At 38.4% G+C, this 19,365-nt stretch overlaps 1 protein-coding gene across 1 annotated transcript in view; it reads left to right on the forward strand.

Annotated features, from left to right (window-relative positions):
* Nucleotides 1-19,365, forward strand: part of LOC101846734 (disheveled-associated activator of morphogenesis 1) — a gene marked incomplete in the record, with an annotated part of 124,790 nt that overhangs the window by 77,554 nt on the left and 27,871 nt on the right. The window contains 10 exon segments of the mRNA XM_035969944.1: nucleotides 335-470; nucleotides 3,511-3,708; nucleotides 4,578-4,688; nucleotides 5,324-5,427; nucleotides 8,250-8,316; nucleotides 8,726-8,843; nucleotides 9,680-9,815; nucleotides 11,484-11,610; nucleotides 14,442-14,564; nucleotides 15,526-15,763. Coding sequence (XP_035825837.1) covers nucleotides 335-470; nucleotides 3,511-3,708; nucleotides 4,578-4,688; nucleotides 5,324-5,427; nucleotides 8,250-8,316; nucleotides 8,726-8,843; nucleotides 9,680-9,815; nucleotides 11,484-11,610; nucleotides 14,442-14,564; nucleotides 15,526-15,763 — 1,358 coding nt within the window.

The following is a 19,365-nucleotide window of genomic DNA, read 5'->3' on the forward strand; positions in this document are numbered from 1 at the left end:
AAAGTGAACAGAAGTAAATGATCAAGATAGGATTTTTTTCATGAAATGTGAGATTCAAACCAGTATTTCAGTATGAACTACTATTGGTGTTCCAAGACTGGGATTAGTGTTCTGCACACGCCTCAGTTTTTTAAATGGACCTAAAGGAGAAATGTCTGTTGTAGAGATGATCAGTTAGTTTTTGTTTTGAAGAAAGAGATATATAGACTTTCATAAAGAACTGCTTGCCCTTGGGGCTGTACAGGACTCCTTCCCTCATTTTTCATGGAACACGACCAATTACTTCCTAGGCGATCATGATACGTTTTGTGTAATCTCTACCATCCCCCTTTAGTTTTGTCGTGGCCTTCATCGAGCAGAATGGCCTGCAATCCCTACTCGACTTTCTCTCCAAGATGGACTACCAGATCTCAGAGGGACCCCTGCACACTGCAGTGATAGGCTGCATCAAGGCTCTCATGAACAACTCGGTAGGTTTAAATGTTACCAAACTCTGTGTACATCTTGTTGATTGGTGGTACACATGAACAATTCATTAGGATGTATTGTTGTGCTTCCAAACACTTGTTTACCTCTGATTGGATGAGTGCGAGATGGGGCTTACTCTTCTCACAGGGCCAACATTTTTAGACCTTTTTTTTTTCTATTAGTAATATAGCGCCCAATAAACACATTTTACTATGCATTGCTTACAGTGCAGTGATGTAAAGTACTCTCCGAAATAACAAAAAATGAGCACGGATGTGTGAACAAACATCTATTCATCTGCATCTCCCAAAGTCGTGACGATCAGAGCATATTCGACTTTTCAATAGCCTTTCAAGAATTGTGTGTTTTCAAAGGCGTTCAGTATACATACATAATTATACATTATGTTTGTAGTACGTACATACATACGTATAGGCAGGCAGGCAGGCAGGCAGGCAGGCAGGCAGGCAGGCAGGCAGAAACACGCACATGCTCGTCAATTTTGGGGTATATGGTGTTCTTGTATCATCTTGGGCTTGAAACATTTGACTTGATGGAAAACAAACTGTTTATCTTGATTTGTAGTCGGGGTATTTGCAATTGAAGGAAATGGGGTCACCTGGTTTCAGAGCTAAAATAAGGAAGATAATGGCCGCCAAATTTTGATGACTTCAAAAGCTTGAGCGTTTTGGGGCAATAAGGTCCACTCAGAAATGTATTTTTGAATTGACCTCAAAGGTGCTGATTAAAAATTGTTAAACTAGCAGAAAAATGCGGTATTCTTCAATTTCTTTATTTTGTCGAGAACCCGATTTCATCACAATGCCTCACATATATGTGTGTGTGCTGAAATCAGGCACTCTTCAATTTTTGGGCATATAGAATTATTGGTATCACCTTAAAGCTTTTTTTATTTGTCTTGCCAATGATGTAAAAAATACCCATCTGTCTTGAATAGAAAGAGAGATATTTGCAATGGAAAGAGGTGGTGGTCGCTTGATGTCAGAGGAAAGATTAGTGAGAAAATGTCTGCCAAAGTTTGATGACTTCAAAGCTCAAGTATCATTGAAACTGCAAATTAATTTACATTTTTTGTACCTCTGATCAAAGTTTTTCAGCAAAATCCGCACAGAAATTTGTTTTTATTTGGACATAAAAAGTGTTGAGTCAAAATAATTGATAAAGATTGCCCAACAAGTGGGAAAATGTTGGTTTCTTCGCTTTCATTAATTTGACAAGCATCTGATTTCACACACACACACACACACACACACACACACACACACACACACACACACACACACACACACGCGCGCACAGAGAGAGTGAGAGAGAGAGAGAGAGCCATGGTAAAACAAACACTGGGTCGCCACCACTCGAAGAATTCGCGCACACTTCTCTCGCAATTTCATATTAACGTCCATTGTTAGGCCTACTTTGGTACAGATTAGGTAAACAAAACAGTGACCAGCCACCTCACATAAAATTTGTGTATGAGTTGTCGGCGGGGACTGTAGGTTATGAAGGATCACATGCTTCCCTCACCAGCTGTTGAAAATTTATTGTTCCCATTGGTCAACTTGGGTAACCATTCATTGGAAGGACTAACAATAATGACAGGGGACCTATTTAAAGTTTATGACAAAGCTTCGGGCAATTCTAGACCACACCTGGCCGTTTAAGGCAGGTAAAATTGGCCATGGGTAGATAAAATAAGGTGGCCGCGGAAGCGTTGGACAGGCAACCGTTCTGCACAGTTAAAGTATACAGAAAAAACGCAGATATATAAAGAGTAGTCTCCGCCTGAGATCCCGGTGCTCGGGAGCAAAGGAAATGTGGGATCTGAGGCAAACTGGGATCTTAGCCGACCCAGGATCTTAGCTGTGACGAACCCAGGGAAGAATCTATGGTAACCCATGTTAAGGCTCATAATCAGTAAAATGGTCTCTCTCCACTCTAAAAAGAAGTGGCGTGCCCCCTGGGTGGGCTTATGACATATGGTGAGCAAAGAGTGGTTAACCTTGATGACCTATCACAGTTCATAGTGGCATGAGGCATGCCATTTTCACTTATTATCCTATCTTGAGTCTCAAGATCAACGCTTATCCAGTTGCCCCTCCCCCTTCCCTGTCGAAAATGTATAGCTTTCCTTCTCTGACCAAGTTCCCTCGCCTTTATCGTTATGCACCATTACGTTGAGACCACATAAATTAAAATTCAGTCTGTCTCACAAGCTCGGGAATAGAGAAAACTGCTGCAATGGTCAGGGTAGAGTTCACAGCACAATGTGGTCCCGCCTGGAACGAAGTGATGTAAGTTTAGGTGGAGAGCTCAGGAGAGATCCCATCTGGGGCAAACATGTACTGTTTTATCAAGTTTAACAACGCTTATGTGATCACATTCACGAGAGCGGCGGATCTTTGACGCGACGGGCAGTTCATTGATCCCAACTTTTCACTCTTGGTTGATCGGCTGTGCCCGCCCAGGTGTTTGTTCCATATATTATTGTCAGAAATGCGGGATCTTAGCCGAATGTAGACCTTCAGAGTGGATCAGAGGGGATCTTAGGAGTGGCTTTTGTATAGTAAAAAAATTTTTTTCTTGAAACAGCGATGCAAAACGGGATCATAAGCGATGGGATCATAGGCGGAGACTACTATAATTTAAAAACAGAAATGACTTTAGTTGACATTTGAATGAATAAAAAGATTTGATCTCTCTTAAACCACTGTGCAAAGTGTTCTAGATCTTGGGGCATGGTATATAAATGCCCTTTGACCCGTTATTTAAGTTTTATAGATGTTAAAAGAAATTTCTTGTTGTCAGCAGATGTCCTTAAACTGGAATAGGCCTATATAGTTCCTACAGATTTGATTAATATAGTTGCGCTTTATCATTAAAACATTTGTAACCTACAGAGGCCAGCTTGTACATAAATATCTGTAAAAAACGTGTAGCAGAGTCTCGCTTTCTTTTCTGTAAAGGTAAATGGGCAGCATTGTTTTGAACAGTTTGACAATCACCTTACCCTCTCATCTACAGCAAGGTCGTGCTCATGTGTTAGCTCACCCTGACTGCATCAACACCATTGCCCAGAGTCTGGCTGCAGAGAATGTCAAGGCCAAGGTTGCTGCTTTGGAGATCTTGGGGGCCATCTGCCTGGTACCTGGTGGTCATCGCAAGGTGCTCAATGCCATGTTGCATCTCCACAAGTATGCTGGTGAGAGGACACGCTTTCAGGTCAGTTCTTCAACTAGCAGTACAACTGATTTTATGAGTATGTCACTATTTTTCCTTTCTTCATAGTCCCCCTTGCCTTTAGGCAGCCACATTCCTGTTTTGAAGGAACTTTATATGCTATCATACTGACTAGAGTATTTTCAGTTTTGGTAGGAATTAAGTTTGAATTTTGCTCAGGTGACTGCCGAAGCCTTCTCTTATCACTTTTAGAACCACCAAGGAATCTTTAATGTGTGCAACTTGCACACGAGACCTCCAAGATTTTTCGTCCTCCGAGAAAACTAAGTGTTCCTGAGATCAGGAGTTAGGAGTAGCAGTAGAAAGAATCACAAGTAAAGAAGAGAGGAGCCCACAGGAGGTCATGGGTGTGTGGGTGAGGTGGGGGAGTGAAGGTAAAGGCAGATGATTAAACAGGAAAAAGGAGGTGAAAAGAGTACATGTTTTCATGGCTGTGAGGTTCAAGCCAGGGACCTTTTGAAAGAAAAGCAAACGCTGTACCACTAGACCATGACAGCCCCCTCTTTGTTTGTATTCTTTAAGGGACTGTTAAATCTATATCATCATTATTGGATTTTAACATTAACTGTGGTGCTCAAAGAATGAATGCCATAAAGAATGCAAAGGTCTATGCATTAATAAAGAACACAGAGGAAGTTTATGATCTCTTTCAGGTCTTTGTGCTATGACTGAATGAGAGTTTATAAAGGTTCAGATTATATGTGTGTGAGTGTGTGTGTGTGTGTGTGTGTGAAAGAGAGTGAGTGAGAGAGACACAGAGAGACAGAGAGGGAGAGACAGGGAAATATTGTTTTTCTTTGTCTTTAAAGTTGATCGTTGAAATATTCCCTTTTCTTATTTTCCCAACTCAGCTTCTCATGTGTGACCTGGACAAAAACACAGGAAAGTACAGAGATGAAGTTGCCCTCAAGACCGCTATCATGTCCTTTATCAATGCTGCTCTCAAGTACGGGGCTGGACAAGTGAGTCGCAACGTCATAGTTCTTCCCTCTTTCACCCAGATTATATGACCTTATTGTGTTGCAAGTGCCGTAAAACTCTTACTAGAACTTTCACCCAGATTCATTTTTTATATCTTTTGTTTATATTACCGTAGTTTGAATTATTTAGTCATAATAATAAAAAATATATTACCCTAGTTTGAATTATTTAGTCATATTATTTATAATAATTTGTCTTCTTGGACGTGTTTGTAGCTTAGTTAACAAAATTCTAAAGCTTGTAATGAAATGCATTGAACTTCCCAAGACTTAATAACAGGATGTACTTTTCACATGAAGGAGAAAAGATATTTAGCTAGAATTTAAAGTTGCAAAGCAATATAAAGCTTTTAGATTAACTCACCTTTTCCTACTGTTTGCAGACTAAATAGTTAAGAGTGATGTTATTTTGACTTCTTCTTTAAACATGGGTTGAGCCAGCTTCCAAATAAATACCTTCAGTGGTCAGTTAATGTTGCTGTCCTGTAGCAGTGTAATTCCCACAAGGGGGCACTTTTTCATCTGGAAAGGTGCAGTTGTATCGAATTCATTTTCAAATCAAAGACTTTGTTCTATTTCTAATTTTTTTCATTTCCCCATTATTTTTTTCTCCCAAGGACCATCTGGAGTTCCGTCTTCATCTGCGCTATGAGCTCCTGATGCTTGGCATTGTTCCGATCATGAAGAAAATGCGCTCCCACGGGAACTCAACTTTAGACAGGTACACATTTTTGGGAGATTTTCAAGATAATCATTTTATTCGTACACTACGCCGAGCCATGGGGAGCGGCGCGGCTAAAGTGCCGTCAGTACACTAAGCCGCCCCCGGCAGCTCGAGCACCGACCTATAATTCTAGCTTAGATTTTATTCCAATCCACATATCCATGTTAAAATAAAGGTTATAATATAGCATTGACTTCCGGGTCAAGCGTTTCCACCAATAATCGGAAGTTTAGATTCACTTTTGAAACGCGATTTCGTAGTTTATGCTACTTAGTTTTATCGCGAAGCCCAGATTATAGCCCAGACACCAGTCTTAGTACTTTTACACAACAAAATGTATCGTTATTTTTCTCTCTAAAAAAATGTAGTACTCTTATTAATAATATTGATACTATTATTGCCAGTGCACTGTTATTGAGAAATCAATATTTTTGAGTGCTAAAATATTTTTTTATGCACAAAAACTACTTTTTGGTGAAATTACACAAAAAGTACCACTTAAGACATGTATAGGTTTATTCCAAATGCAATTCCGAATAATTCCATATAAGATACAAGTGTTTTTTTCTGTTTGTGAATGCATCTTGTCCTTTTTTCAAGATTACAAAATTTGTTTTATTTTTTTTCAATATCGGATGTTATGATCCAAATGTACACATTTTATGGAATGTAAGCAAATAACTGCAAATTTTTCAATATTTTCCAGTTCTATATTCATTTATGGTTATTTTGATGTATCATTTGACAAGGTGCCAACTTATTTTTTGAGTTTCACCAAAGATTATTTGTTTTTTATTTTCAAATTTTATCTGCATCCAGGCGAAATTGTGTTGCATAATCGCCTCTTAGAGGAACCAAAGTTGAAAAATACTCAAATTAATATTACAGATGTATTCTATAAACCATACTGAAACCTTTGGTATATAATATATTGATATTTATTTGAATTTATGGCCCCAAAGACCTTTGAACTGCGCACAATGGTCATCATCTCATTTTGCCCTCCCTGAAAAAAATTCTTCCACAAGTCGAAAATAATACGCAGCGAATGAGTTAATATTGTGTGGCTGTAGCTTTTTCTACATTAATGGAAAGAATTCGCCATAGTTTTTACATCTGATTTGTGTCCCTGCTGGTTAGAATAAGTCATGTGAAGGAAATTTCAAAATTGGGCTAACTTTATTTCCAAACACTATCACTATTTCCCTACAATTTTAAAAAAAAATGAAGTAAATAAAGTGTTAGCATTATACTAGGTACCAAAAATAAATTTTCAAAGTAGCTGTATTTCAAATTCATCTGTTCCATATGAAAGGCCTATGTCTCCTTATACTTTTGGTATCATACTTTAACCTCTCAGTCATTTTTATAAAGAAAATGACAGCTATTTCAATTTGATATATAATTTTGTTAAATTCGCTAACTGACTGCAACCCCATGTTTGACAGATAATGAAAGACGACCAAGTGCACAAAACAATCTCCACATCAACAGATTACGATCACTATAACATAGATATGGAGTTTTCGGAATTTAGCAGGATTGGTGCATTATAATTCCAAGCTGATGACATTATTCTTATAGAAAAATAACTCTTCTTTCTATTGGTGCATTTTTTGAGCCAGTATTTTACCTATTTTGTGTTTAAAATGATCTTTGCAAAATTTGTTGCTCATTTTAAAGGCTTTCTTTTTAAACGCCAAAGGCCTAAAACATATCACAGGAAACCCTGTTCAAAGCTCTTGGCCCTATAGATCCCCACCATTGAAAAGACGGTGTTTAATCATCTATCTGTCAGCAAAGCATTTGAATGCATGTGTCTCAATGTTTTAACCAACCGGCCTCCCATTCCAACCTAGATTCTCCACTTCAAAATACTCAGATACAATACACAAACAACTTCTCTGTTATAACAAAGAAAAGCTAAACTTTTTCAAGGTGCTCAGTGTTTGGTGTTCTATAGCGAAAGAGCAAAGGAACAGCAATCTGAATTACCCCAATTTCACCTATCTCGGACTCGGAAGGCCCCGAGTCGGCTCACGCGCCATGTTTACTCTACCTAATTGTACGTTTGCAAAAGCACCATAAATACACGAGCGTGCACACCCACACACTCACACCCAGACACACACACGCGCACGCGCACAAGTTTTTTACGTTTCAGATCATTCATCCTCGAAAAGGGATCAAAATCTAAAGATAAGCTTGAATGAAGGATGTTGAAGCAAGGTGGCCATGAGGTAATGGTTCTAGATAATCTCATAGCTACTCACCAGCAGGTCAAGTGTTTGAAAGGGTTTTGAGGTCCCCATTCCTTTATCTCATCACTCAAGCTCACAACAAACCAAACACACCTCCAAAGTAAATCAAAATGAAATATTTGTAGTCAATTATAGCTGTTTATTTTTATCTTAAATGAAACAGAAGACATCAAACTCTCAATAGATTAAAAAAAACAAAAATTTCTTGGAAAGTCACTTTTTTGCCTTTTCGAGCCTCTTAGCTCAAAATAGTACACTGTGTTTTGTGACTGATATTGACCGAGGCAGACACATTTGTCCTCATTGTCACTTTTTATTTCTTTTGCATCGCAGATAATAGATTATGACAGCATTTTATAATTTTTGTGTGCTTTAAATCCAGTCTTGTGTGATACTTCCTTGGACTGGGATTTTTATCAGAAATATACTTTTACCACAACACAGGAATGCCCATCAGGTTTTGTCTTGTACAGTCTAAGAGCATTTGGCCTTGTCTTTTGTGTTATTCTGTGTTATCGTAATCATTTCAATCTTACTTTTCAATTTCTTTTTGGGCAGGCATCTTGATTTCTTTGAGATGGTGAGAAATGAAGACGAAAAGGAGTTTGCTAAAAGATTTGAAGGCGTAAGTAGCTTTGTTCTGTTTTTATCTGAAATGAAGTAGGTGAACTATTGATATTTTTTCAGTAAAACAAACAGAGACAGAAGTTTGCTGATGATAATTTGTTGGTAAGATGAATATTCAGAGAAGGTCTTATTTTCAATATGTGAACATATACTTTTTTCTGATGTGCATTAATATTGAAAATGATCAGAGAAAATTTTAGAAACAGAAAGCTGTGTTATTTATTTATTTTCTTCTACTTGAGCAACGTTAACAAATTTTTAACTAAAGTTCAACTGAATTTTATCTCAAAGAATTATGCAGCCAATATCAAGTGGAATAATTTCTTATTAATGTAAGTTTTGATAATGTATTTTTTTTACTGCCTTACTACCTAATTTCATTCCAATACCTGTCTTTGAAATCACAGGTTCACATCGACTCTAAAAGTGCCACAGCCATGTTTGATATCCTGAGGAAAAAGCTGCATTTGTCATCAGCCTACCCAAACTTGTTATCTATATTGCATCACATGTTGCTCATCCCCTGTGAGTTCAAATTTTAAGTATAGGCTTATGCTTTTTGTCTTCTTTTCATATATACCTAATGAACATTCATTGAGACAAGTTAACAATGTTAAGATTTTGAAGTTCATGCAGTCTTTTTTCCCAGACTTGCATGATGCTCCATAGACATTCTATCACCTTGTCAGTGAGGTTTTCTATCTTTTGTCATTGTGCCTGCTAGGGAAGTAAGTGACATTCAAATTTCTAAAATATTTCTCTATTAGATTATATAAATTTGTCCTAGTCATTTCACATGACAAATCAGTATCGAAGATGTGAGAAGTAGTGGAGAACATAACAGCTCTCAGAACAAAAGTGTATTGAGGGTTAGATAACTTGAGGGATACAATACCTCGTCCTTCTAGCAGAATTCAAAAGATGGATGGAGAACTTATCCCTCCCTTCCTTCTTGGGTTATCCTCTTGAATGCACTGTTTCTGTAGTCCACGGTATCTTTCATGGGCCAGCATGGAGAAGAGGATCTAAGAGAGGTTTATTTTTGTAGAAACATGGAGTGAAGTGACCAGAAGGGAAGAAAGATTTATTCCGACATTGTATTCAATGTTTGTATTCATCATTCTAACCTCATCACTGTTCTCACCCATGACCGAATCCGTCTCTCAAGAAGTCTTTTCCAGGCCAGACAGTGAAAGGGGTCAGTACTGAGTCTGTAATGCATGCTGAAAGCATTAAAGAATTTCTACCATCTCAATCTTTTGCTTTGTGGATAAAATTTTGTGTCATTGTCTGTGAAATCAAAACTTTTTAATTTGATCAAACTGGGTGTCTAACATAACCCATTGCTATGCTTCCCTCAGACGGCAAGAATGACATGTTACAAGTGTGGACGTTACTGGACAAGGTGGTGCAACAGATGGTGCTACAGCTCAAGAAGGGTGAGGACCCAGATGGGGCACCGCTGGAGGAGATAAATGTCAAGCAACTCATTAGGCAGTGAGTGAACAGCATGGTGGTGTTCTCAAACTGTTTTACATATTCTTTTCTGCAGACCAAAGAAGAGATCAATAACAAACGGCTAATTGAGCAGTCATTGAATAGCGTTGTGGTGTTTTCAAACTGGTTTTCTGTTCATATTGTTGTAGGCCGGGGCAAAGTTTAATAAAGCCCAGCAGCTGAAGGGTGAGGATTTGTTCCATAAGAGATAGGAAAATTTCCACCTTTTCTAAATCAAATGGCAAAATAGGGGAGTTCAAATACGATATCAAGGGAATTATGCAACATAGAAAGTTCAATTGCAAGAGGAGAAAGAGCAAGTATCACATCAGAGCAACCAAATGTAAGCATGGAAAGTTCAAATTCATTAGAACCTATTTTTACATCATGGTATAGGCTTAATTTTAATTCCATCTAAACATATGCAAGTTCAACGAAGAAAGTTCATTTTAATTAAATATATGCTATTTTGTTAATGCTCTCTCTCTCTCTCTCTCTCTCTCTCTCTCTCTGTTGATACATAAAGTTCCTTTGTTGTATTTGAACTGCCTAGTTTTATATTTGATTGAAAAAAGGTGTAAAAATTATGAGAAAGAGAAAAAGAGAGCAAGAGAGAGAAAGGTAAAGCTCAGGAAAATAAGCACATTTTTCATCAGTCAGTTTATATATGTGTCATGACGCGATTGAATCTGGCACTCATCAAATTTGGGTCATGTGGAGTTTTTTAATATCGTCTTAAAGCTGGTTTTAACGGTAAAACTATCGAGAAAATGGCAGCCAAAGTTTAGTGACTTCCATAGCTTGATAGTCCTTGGAAACTAATAATTTACATATTTTATGCCATTAATTAATCTACTTTTTTCTGTAAAATCCACATAGTAATGTGTTTTTTTATGGACATAAAGGGTGATGAGCCAAAAAACAAAAATTGATAAAAATTGAAAAACCTGCGGGAAATACCATTTTCTTCAATTTCGTTTTTTTGACGAGTGCCTGATTTCGCCGCGATACCTCACATATACTTTATCCAACTGTATTTGGGAGAACACCTTATTTTTAACAAAATTGTTTCAATGAAGCATGTAATAATGACCTTTTAAGTCCAAGTCTCCTGAATGTTACTTTAAAAAAAGTTGAATTTGTTCTTTCATTTTTAAAAATTCTGCAATACATGGACATGTGGTAAAGATCTATTGCTGTGTAGAGGGGTGTTTTGACAAACAAGAGCCTTTAAAGCATTTTAAATTTGTAAAGATTTCATTTAGACGAAATGGATAGAAAATATTTGAAAATGTATCCAACATTGAGCCGAGGAAACTGTTTCGGTTCCGGCACATAGGAAATGGGCATTTAGCAAGGTGTTTTGTTGTGGCATAGGACTCGAGTTTTATTCCAATGTGGGGGAGAATTTCTATAAAGTATGTGATTGACCTATCCCTCTCATCCCAGGTTGGCCCTGAGGGCCGGGGTTGATGAAGCCTGCTTCCTAAATGATCTAAACATCTACATACACAAAAAAATACATAACAAGGATCTGTGATAGGTAAGACATGTAATATGTAGGTCATAGTAAGTCATATAATAATATATATGTGTTAATATAGGCCATAGTAATTTTGTATTAGGAAATTGAAACTGCAAAATACTTTTCACTTCTTTTTTAATCAGACTGGCCAGTGAGACTGATATCAAAAGTTTCCAAACAAAACTGAGAGAAGCAGAGAAGGCTGGGGATGAACTTAACGCTAAACTTGCCAAAAAGGAGCGGGAGTGTGAAGTGAGGCTGGAGGAGAAGGTAAGTTTCCTTTTGAGCTTTCTAATAAAAAATGATTAACTAAAGCAGGACTGATGAAAATAAAGAAAACAAACCATTCTCTTCTCGTGTTCCAAACAGAGACCATCGCACACCTAAGACTACCATAAGGTTCATTGAAATGTTGGTTTTCTTATTTTAAAGAGAGGACAGAAAAAATTGTTTGGGCTACGGCTTTTGCTTTTTTAACACCTTCCTGCCTGGCTATTCTCACTTTTGTTACTAACACTAGACTCACTAGAATGTGTGTGTATGTGAGTACTTGGGCATGCACATGTGTGTGTGTGTGTGTGAGAGAGAGGGACAGAGAGAGTTTTCTATTACAGTAATCTCCGCCTAAGATCCCGCCGCTTACGATCCCGGTTCGCTTAAGATCCCGTTGTTTTAGGAAAACATAATTTTTACTATACAAAAGTCACCCTTAAGATCCTGCTCTGATGGTCTACATTCGGCTAAGATCCCGCATTTCAGATCATAATTTGCTAAACAAAAACCCGGGCGGGCACAGCCGATCAACCTAGAGTGAAAAGTTGAGATCAATAAACTGTCCGTCGCGTCAAAGATCAACCACTATCGTGAATGTGATCACATACACGTTGTAAAACTCGATAAAGCGATACAATGTTTGCCCCAGACGGGATCATACCGAGGTGTGAACTGACCGACGCGTTTGTTTTCCCCACGCATCGCACTCACACCTGAGCTCGCCACCTAAACTTGCATCACTCGCTGGGTGGGTAGGGCCTACACCTATACGTTCTTACTGATCGTCTAGGCCTACACGTTCACTCCAGGCAGGATCACATCGAACCGTGAACTCTTCCTTGACCATTGCAGCAGTTGTCTCTACTCCCGAATTTTCGAGACAGACTGAATTTTAATTGGTGGGTTCACAACGTAATGGTGTGTCAGAAATGGAAAGCTATAAATTTTTGACAGGTAAAGAGGAGGGGCAACTGGATAAGCGTAGATCTTGAGACTCATGATAGGATAATAAGTGAAAATGGCACGCCACATCCCACTATGCACCGTGATAGGTCATCAAGGTTAACCACTCTTTGCTCGCCATACGTCATTAACCCACCAAGCGGTCACGTCAGTTCATTGTAGAGTGGAGGGAGACCATTTTACCGATTGTGAGCCTTATCATGGGTCACCCTAGATTCTTCCCTGGGTTCATCGGTTAAGATCCCGGTTCGCCTAAGATCCCGCATTTCCTTGCTCCCAAGCACCGGGATCTTAGGAGGAGACTACTGTACTACATTTTTGTGTCCTTTGTTGGTATCTCATTGTCAGCTTCAGCGTGTTATGTAGCTCATGGTACCAAGATAAAGTGTGTGTATGCATGTGAGTGTATGTGTGTGTATGTTTGTGTGATAGAGAGTAAGGAGAGAGCATAATGAATCTTCCAATATTATTATGTTTTTGTCCTCTATCGGTAGGCCTATGTCATTGTTAGCTTTAATATATGTAGTAAAGCAGTGTATTATACCAAACAAAGTCTGTGTGCTTGTGCACACCCGGGTGTGTGTATGTTTGTGTATGTATGAGAGAGACAGAGAGATAAGAAAAGAGAATAAGGTCATTTCCTTAAAGCAGCCTATTTTACCAAGACAATCTTTTTTCATGGTGGAGCTTACTGGTCAAATAAAGTTTTTCACAGGGATACCTCAGATATACTTTATCATTTTTAACAAAATTGTTCAGATGAAGCATGTAATAGTGACCTAAAAGTCCAAGTCTCCTGAATGTTACTAAAATCTTTAAAATATTTTAATCTACTTCATGTGTCCAACTATTTGCTGGGCACCATCAAAAATTTCTTTTAACTTCTAAAAAAAGCATATAATATGGTGTTATGCGAAAGAATGTTATTTGAGGCAGTAGTTTTGTCTGGAAGGTTTTCTGGCATTTTTTTCAAGTTGACTAAATGTGCTTATAATGCTCATCTTTTAACATCTGTAGTGATGTTTGATATATTTTTATATATTTTGACAGGATAGTAGTAAGACTCTTCAGCATTCTTTAGCAGACCATGCATAGAAGTACATAAAAAAGTAATGACGTCGTTTGATAAAACTATAAAAATGTGAAATGGTTGTATCTCTTCAATGCGTGCAAATTATAAAGAAAGAACTGTTACACAGTAAAATTTGACTCCAGAGCAGACCAAATTCTTACTCGTCAAGTTTTTAGGCATGTTCTATAGATGGAAAGATAGATGGGATTAATTAGATAGATAATAGTAGATAGCATTTAGATAGATAGGTGTTATTCTATAAGAGTTGTAGTTTCTACAGAAGAAGAGTGAAAAGATTAGTGAGAAATAACAGTCAGTGCTGAACTTGATACATCTTTGTCCTCTCTTTTTGCAGTTTATTCTATACAGCTCAGTAAACTGCGAACAGAAAGGATAAAGATGTATCAAGTTCAGCACTGCCGTCATTTTTAAAGTACAATATATGCTTTTTTTTTTTTTTTCAATTTTGCAGGAGAGCCAAAAATGATAAGGAAGTTATTATCAAAATAAAATTCTTAAAAACATTGACTGCTTGGGATTTTTGCAAAGAGATTGTTTTCTTGGTAGCAACATTCAGTTTTTTGGCTCTCCAGTAAAAGTGTAAAAGCTGCATATACTGTACTTTTAAAAATAATGGCAGAGGACTGAATACATCTTTGTCCTCTCTGTTCGTTGTTTACTCTGATAAAGTAGGCTGTTTCTTTGTTATCCACAACCCATTTATTCATAAGAACATGGTAAAGGCAATGTTTGACTACTTGTAGTACATTTATATCATCTGTTCTGGTAACAGGAAGATCTGATGTCCACAATGAATATGATGAAAACCAAGTTGGAGAAAGAGGTGTCAGCCCATGCAGAGACAAGACAACAACTACAGGATCTTCTCTCTCGAGTAGAGGAGATCAGATCACAGGTCAGCCAGCAGGAATACACAGAGATATGATAAATATGTATATACTAGCTTGGCCCCCTTTCGATGAAAGGAATGGTCGGTGCTTTAACATCAACTGAAAGTCATTTTCCTACTATATTTACACTCTAGTACTGGAATGGAGCAATAAATCTTGAGAGATGCAAAAAATCAGAAGGTCTAGATTTACACTCTCCAAACAACACTGCGCACAGGTAGTGAACAGAAACCTCAATTGTTTACAATGGCGTTTTAGCTGTCAGACTTTCCCGAGAATAGATCTAAACGAAACTAATGAAAACTGAAAATTAAACTACAGTGACTTCAGGCTCTTCAATAAAACTGTGCACCCTTTAAATGATTCTGAACCACCATTAATCTTTTCAAATTCAAAAGTTAAGTGGTTCGGAAGTTTTAGGGGGCCAAAGTGACGGACTTTCACAAATATATGTGTAGAGATGCTCAAGCATGTGCATACACAAATACAAAGACTTGAACATACCGGCAAAGACACAAAAACACATGCACCCACTCTCTCACATACACCACCAACAGTTGCACGTGCAAGCACTCACTCACGCACATACACATTCATACACACACACATGTGCACATACACACCTACATGGTCTCATATGTGTGTGCTCATATATACTGTTTTTTTCTTTTTAAATATACTTAACCCTTCCAGCGGTTAATTATTTCTGAACTACGTGGTCCCTCAGTCTCAAATTATTTTTGCTTTGCTAAACTGACAAAAGGTAATGTCAGAAAAACAGTCATAAAACACATCCCAATGAAGCTAGAAACTTGTATCATACATCGTAACAACCACAAATGAATGAAGAATTAAGAAATATATATATATATAGAAGATTTGGAAATAAATTTTCTACTCACATGTATTATTGTTTGATATTCATGCATGACCCTGTACCCAGGCATTTTGTTGCTTGTCTTCCAGCTGGACACAGAGAGAGGGGAGAAACAGAAGCTCCAGCATTTGGTACAGAGTGGCAGTCTCCCTGATGATGCCAAGGTTGGACTCTCCACTGCCGCATCTTCCATCATTTCCAGCATTGAAGGGACCATCAGACAGAGCGCCCCACCACCTCCTCCTCCTCCACCTCCACCCCCTGGTGTGCCTGCCCCTCCACCTCCTCCCCCTGCACCAGGAGCTCCTTCACTCCCTTCCAAATTTGGTAAGATCTTGACCAGCATGCTCTTTGATATATGTTCTTGACAAGCATGCTTTTTGGTAGATTCTCGATAAGCATACTCTCTGGAAGGAATCTAAGCTGATCTTGAGAATGTGCAGATCTTTTTTGGTACAAAATGTTTTTTTCAAAATAAGGAATTCCCTCTATTATATACAGGCGATCATAAAAAAAACTCTGCAGTTTTTTTTTAGTTTGCTAAAGCATACACTTGAATTTTGATTTGTTAGAGTTTCTACAATTTTAAAAATCGCTCAAAACAAAAAATTCAGTGTTTGAGTCTTACTTTAACTTTAGCGGCTTAAGGTACACAGGGTGAAAACCAGAAATGTGCTCTTTTTCACAAATTTTCGGCACAAGCAAGTTTTATTTAATGCAGTCATGGAGAGTAGGTCTAAGTAAACAAAAATCTGCTTTAAAGTTATTTTTTACATTTTGTCTTTAAGTTATAACGCCCCGTTTGAGCGATGATCAGAGAAATCAGACAATTGGAATGCTCAAAGTCAATGCAAGCGTTTCCGCTGTAGCAAGGATTTTCAATGTAAAGCTGGGTACAATCCAAGCACTTGGAAGATGTTGTCAAGTAACTGGAACAATGAAAAACAGGTCATGAACTGGTCGACTGAAGAGTACAACAGCTGCTGAAAATCGTTTCATAAGGATGGCGCATCTTTGGGACAGTTTCAGGACTGCTTCACGTACAGCCAGAGAATTTCTTGGATTACAGAGAATAAGTCGACTCACTGTGGTTTGGAGATTAAAGGCTTATAGAATCGATCGTTGCAAGGTGTTCCGCCAAATGACTTCGCCTTCTTCCTCATCACCGCCAAATTAGCCTTGTGTGGGCTCAGTTGCACCGAAGATGGACACAAATGCAATGGGATTGAGTTATTTGTTCAGACGAATCTCGTTTTCAGCTTAAGCATCATGACAGTAGGATAAAGGTCTACAGAAGGAACCCTGAAAGATACATGCCACAGTGTGTAAGTGCAGCCAACAACAAATGTGGAGTCATGGTATGGGGAGCCATTACAGCTAACCATCGAACACAGCTTGTTGTGGTTCAGAAAAATATTACTATCCGAAGGTACATTGACCAAATTATGCAGCCTCATCTTCTTCCCTTTCTGTGTGATCGTGGCCCGAACATGATTTTCCGACATGACGATATATCCGCACATCATGCACTTGCAAATCAAGAATTCTGAAGAGAAAACGACGTTTTCGTCTTGAATCCTTGGCCAGCCATTTTGCCTGACATGAACGTTATTGAGTATTGCTGGGATCATTTGGGCTGACAGATTGCTACCATGAATTCTCTGCCAAAAACGTCACAACAATTCCAAGAAACACTGGTCAATATGTGGAACAATAACCTTCAACAGTTTTTCTGACGACTAGTTCATTCTTTTCAATAAGCTGCTTAGTTGTGTTGAGCGTCTGACAGGCTGCTCCATAATCTCTCTTGATTATGCTCTGCTGTCATCGACTGGCGGATACATGCCTTACTGAATTTGTGACTTTTGGTTTTCAACATTTCTTGCTAGAACAGGCATGTAAGGTAAATCACTGTTTTAATTGAATTGATTTTGTTCACCTTGGCTTGTACATTTAGTGTGTCAAATACTCCAATCAAGAAAACTCAATTCCGTCTCTGTATATAGAATAATACACAGAAGTAGGGGGTGTCCAATTTCTTTTGAGTACAGTCTTTGGACTTTGCTGACCCTGGAATTGATTTCCACTGTTTTATGGGGCTGAGTTTTTCTTTTTACAACTCGGCTAATCCATTTTCACAACATGTGCTTGTACTCAAGACAGAATGGACATTTAGACTAAGTAGTGAAGCTTTCATCAGAGAAGCTTTGTACAAAGTGTTATTCGCATTCATAGTTGTTTCGATGAGAAACTCCTTATAATTATTACATCTGTGTGCATCTCACCGACTGCTGGGAGCGGCCGTTTGGGCTTGATGGGTTCATTTCTCTGCATAGATTTGACATCTTTTCTGTTTTTCTTCTCTCTCTCTCTCTCTCTCTCTCTCTCTCTCTCTCTCTCTCTCTCTCTCTCTCTCTCTTGCTCTCTCTCTCTCTCTCATGTACTCACTGTTCATTAACTGCTTCTCTTCCGTTTCCTCTTATTTCCATCTGTCTCCCTCTCACAGTCTTGAGAGCAGTGTGCACACTTGCAGATGAAAAAATATATATATTCAAATAATTAATCGAAATAAGCCCTTGGTTGAATGGTCCTACTTCTTTTCTGTTCAACATCTGTTTCTGTCTGTCTGTTGCTTTGAAGAACAGTTATTGTGTTAATGTGCTTTCATTCTTTCAATAAGCTGCGTAGTTGTGTTGAGCGTCTGACAGGCTGCTCCATAATCTCTCTTGATTATAACAGTTTCAGTTTCTAGAAGTTTTTTTGCAAGAAGTAATACAAAATGTTGGAGTAGCTTGCCATAACACCATAAAATCAAAAGTGTGCAACCAACAGCCACTAAATTTTGTGATGTCATGACATCCTGTCTAAGAAATGTCAACGTCAAATTGCAAGTGCATTTTTGAACGGGTCATAGAGCTGTGACGTGTCAAGTGTAGTGTTATAGTGCACTTTGTCCAAGGCAAATCCTAGGGAAATGGCTGAGCAAAACATTGGTGCTGCCTTCTCATGCTGCGATGTCCGAGCTGTAATCAAATTTTCAACTCTTTTTGACAAGTCTGCAGTTGAGACCCATGGTGATCTATACAAAGTAATAAGGAATAATGCCCCATCAATTCAAACTGTAAGTAAATGGATCAGGGAGGTTGAAGGTGGGAGGTCTGACTTGAAAGATGAAGCGCACACAGAAAACATGAGGAGAGAAAGGTAATGCACATTGGGGTTTTTTCGACATGAGTAGCATCATACTGAGCTGGCTACTCACACCTGGCGTAACTGTCAATGGTGACTACTACAGGTTCATCCTCAAAGACAGACTAGTTGAGACCTGCAATCCGGAAAATAAACCCGCTTTGCTTGAAGAAAGCGTCATCTTGCATCATAACAACGGGTCTGTTCTCAAGTTCAGAGTTGTGAACGAGCTTCTTGAGGGCTACTCATGGGAATAATTGGAACACCAGCCCTCTTCGCCCGATCTCGCCCCATGCAACTTCCACCTCTTCCCCAAGGTGAAAGAAATGCTGCGAGGTCTTCGATTTGAGGACGAAGACCAGATTCATGAGGCTATGAGAAAAGCACTCGGGACCCTGGACAAACAATCTCTGACCACTGTCTTTGACCGCTGGGTACATCAAATGGAGAAATGTCTTGAACTTGATGGTTCCTAAGTTGAATAAGTATTTGAATAAGCTTTCTGCTTATACCAAATACAAGGTGATTTATGATTATATGTGAGGACAGCATACAGGGAAACTGTATTCTGAGACAGACCTCATACCATTAGTTTAGGGGGTTAGTCATTGATTATTTCACTCCAGCAACGGAAGAAGAAATCAAAAAGATAGTATTAGATAGTCCATCAAAAACTTACACCTTAGATCCCATGCCCACCAACCTTTAAAAAAAAATGTTAACATGAACTTCTTCCACAC

Source organism: Aplysia californica, unplaced genomic scaffold (genome assembly GCF_000002075.1).
Source record: "Aplysia californica isolate F4 #8 unplaced genomic scaffold, AplCal3.0 scaffold00199, whole genome shotgun sequence".
In the NCBI taxonomy this organism is placed as follows: Eukaryota; Metazoa; Mollusca; class Gastropoda; order Aplysiida; family Aplysiidae; genus Aplysia; species Aplysia californica.